The sequence below is a fragment of the Colobus angolensis genome, unplaced genomic scaffold (genome assembly GCF_000951035.1).
Source record: "Colobus angolensis palliatus isolate OR3802 unplaced genomic scaffold, Cang.pa_1.0 Scaffold17, whole genome shotgun sequence".
NCBI classification, from domain to species: Eukaryota; Metazoa; Chordata; class Mammalia; order Primates; family Cercopithecidae; genus Colobus; species Colobus angolensis.
Genome location: NW_012114821.1, coordinates 1,070,091 through 1,072,667, shown reverse-complemented (window position 1 = coordinate 1,072,667; position 2,577 = coordinate 1,070,091). Strand labels below are relative to the sequence as shown.

The window sequence follows — 2,577 nt, the reverse complement described above, 5'->3', positions numbered from 1 at the left end:
GTGATCCGCCCGTCTCGGCCTCCCAAAGTGCTGGGATTACAGGCTTGAGCCACCGCGCCCGGCCTCCTCTACTTTCTTAATAAACGTGCTTTCACTTTATAGGCACTCGCCCTGAATTCTTTCTTTCAAGAAATCCAAGAACCCTCTTTGGGGTCTGGATTGGGACCCCTTTCCTGTAACATTTGTGCCAAGGGCAGTGGACTCCAGCTCCCCATAGACAGGGATGGGGCCCAGGATCAGGCACTCAGGACCTCCTCCCCGTGGATGGGCTGCTGCTCATGTCCAGATGACTGCCCTCCGAGTGGCGGGTGCCCGCTGTGATGTCGCCCCCAGACCCCATGCCCACAGATCTCCTAGTGCCTTCCCCATCTTGAGGCCCAGCTGAGGCCCCAGATGATCATGCCACACCCACATGCAGGAGCCCCACCCGCCTGCTCTGAGCAGTCCCTGGGAAGCAGCTCTGGTCAGCAACCCCACTTCAACCCAGGACCCTCCCTACCAGCCACACAGCCTTGCCCCGGCCAGCCCATACTCCTATGGGAGTGCCCTGCCTTCTGGTTTCCACCTGTCCCCAGCACAGCCTCTCAGCCCAGGATCTATCAGGAGAGAGTCCCACGCCCCCACCATCTGCCACCCTGTACGCACTCAGGCTGCCCGCCAGGCCTATGCTGCAGACCCCAGACTCTCTCACTGCCCACCAGCATCCCCAGCCACCCCCTCACCCCTCTGTTCACTCTAGGGGCCTGTGCTATCCACTCATAGCCGCACCCTCTAACGGCCTGTCCCCACGCTCCCCAGGGGCACCCCACTGCTGTGCACCTCCAGGTGTCCACCTCCCACCTCTGCCTGCCTCCGGGGCTCTCCTGACCCCACTCCACTGCACATCTCAGGGGCAGACCAACAAAGGCCAACTCCCACCCGCCCAGGCTCAGGCCTCCCCTGGCTGCCCCACCTGCCTGCCCCCACCCCCACCCCCACCTGCCTCCTGGCCCACTGGGCCTTTATCTCTGTCCCTCGATGTTGGTGGGTCCCAGCTTCCCCTCGGCAATGCCACGCAGCCCCTCCACAGCGACCAGAGGCAGCTCCAGGCCTGCAGGATGGCCTGGCCCCTACTCTCTAGTGGCGCCTCTGACTGTATGGCCAGACACTTCCCAAAACCAGGCCCCAGGCCACCTACCAGTGGCCCACTCCAGCAGCAGCTCCTGCACCCAGCAAGCTGCCCCAGCCCCATTCTCATCCCCACACCCAATCTGCCAGAAGTCCTGTTATGTCCACCTTCAGAACACAGAGCCGCTACTTCTCACACCTCCACCCGGGACCAGGCTTCCGTCATTTTCCCCCAGGGCTGTGGCTGTCCCCACCACCAAAGAACAGAGGGCTGGGAGAACAGAGTCTGCCACTGCAGCGGCTCTGACAGCTTCAGGCGCAGCCAACTTGCACCCACCTAAGGGCCTGGCACAGGCTGTTCCTTGGGCCTGGAAAGCCACGCCCTAGCCTTGCAGCTCCCTTGCCCACTCAGGCTCTGCTCAGAGGTCACTTTCCCAGACCTGGCACCTTCTCCCTGCTGCACGTCCTGAAAGAGCCCCAGGGCCCTGGCTTTGCTCCAGATGCCCTGCAGCACCCAGCAGGTTTGCCCAACTCCATAGAGTCTTGGGGCCCCGGTACAGCTCACCTCTCTCAGCATTCTTGAATTTGATTGTTCTCCGCCTGAGCGGCCGGGGACTGGCAGCCACCTCAGCCAGGAACCCGGAGCTGCAGAAGCCCAGGCTGCTGCTGCGGTTCCTGAGCACCAGCTTCAGCTCCTGGTTCTCCTGGATGAGCTGCACCAGCCGCCGCAGTTCTTCGTTCTCCTGTGCCAGCCGCTGGATCTCCTGCCGCAGGCCCTCATAGCTGCTGAGGAGGGACATGCCTGGCAGCCAGGGGCGGCAGCTGGCGGGGGCCAGCCGGCCAGCCAAGGACAATAGACCCTGCCATTGTGAGGTCAGTGGCTGCCCCTGCCCCCAGGCTTCAGCCACATTCCAGGCCTTCAGGGTCAGGACCCAGCAGTTCCCATCACCCCCGTGGCAGGGTTGGCCTGACCTCTGACCTCCGGTCCCCTATGGGCCAAATGACCAGTGGGTGCCCAGAACTGTCCCAAGTCTCTGGCTCCCTCTGGGAATCCTCGTCCTAGAAGATGGAAGCTTCTTTGGCCCAGCCAAGCCCAAGTGTGTTGTGGGGGAAGGGATATGGGATTCAAGCCTCTGCACCCACCCATCTGACTGCCCACTGGCCACCGGTCACAGCCTCCAGGCCTGGCCATGCCAGGACATGGGTCAAGGCAACTGGGTGTGGTATCTGGGCAGTCACGGTTGGCACAGCATCTGAAGGGATCAAGAAAGGTGGGTGTGTGGCTGCCCTGCAGGATGGGGCCAGCAACAGCAGGAGCTGGACAGCAGCAACAAGGGCAGGTCAGGGCTACAGGGGCAGAGCCAGCCAAGAGCACAGTAGGAGAGCATGGGACGGGGTGAAGGCAGAGGGATGCACCAGGCAGTGCTGGAGCTGCCACAAGGGAGGCTGGGCCTGTTTCTGGGGGGAAAA

The 2,577-nt window shown here is 62.8% G+C and overlaps 1 protein-coding gene across 1 annotated transcript in view; it reads right to left on the bottom strand.

Moving 5' to 3' along the window:
* Positions 1-1,996, bottom strand: part of OPLAH (5-oxoprolinase (ATP-hydrolysing)) — a 13,719-nt gene extending 11,723 nt beyond the window's left edge. The window contains exon 1 of the mRNA XM_011938211.1: positions 1,673-1,996. Coding sequence (XP_011793601.1) covers positions 1,673-1,907 — 235 coding nt within the window. The 5' untranslated portion in view covers positions 1,908-1,996. The remainder of the gene's footprint in view (positions 1-1,672) is intronic.
* Positions 1,997-2,577: the final 581 nt, after the last annotated feature.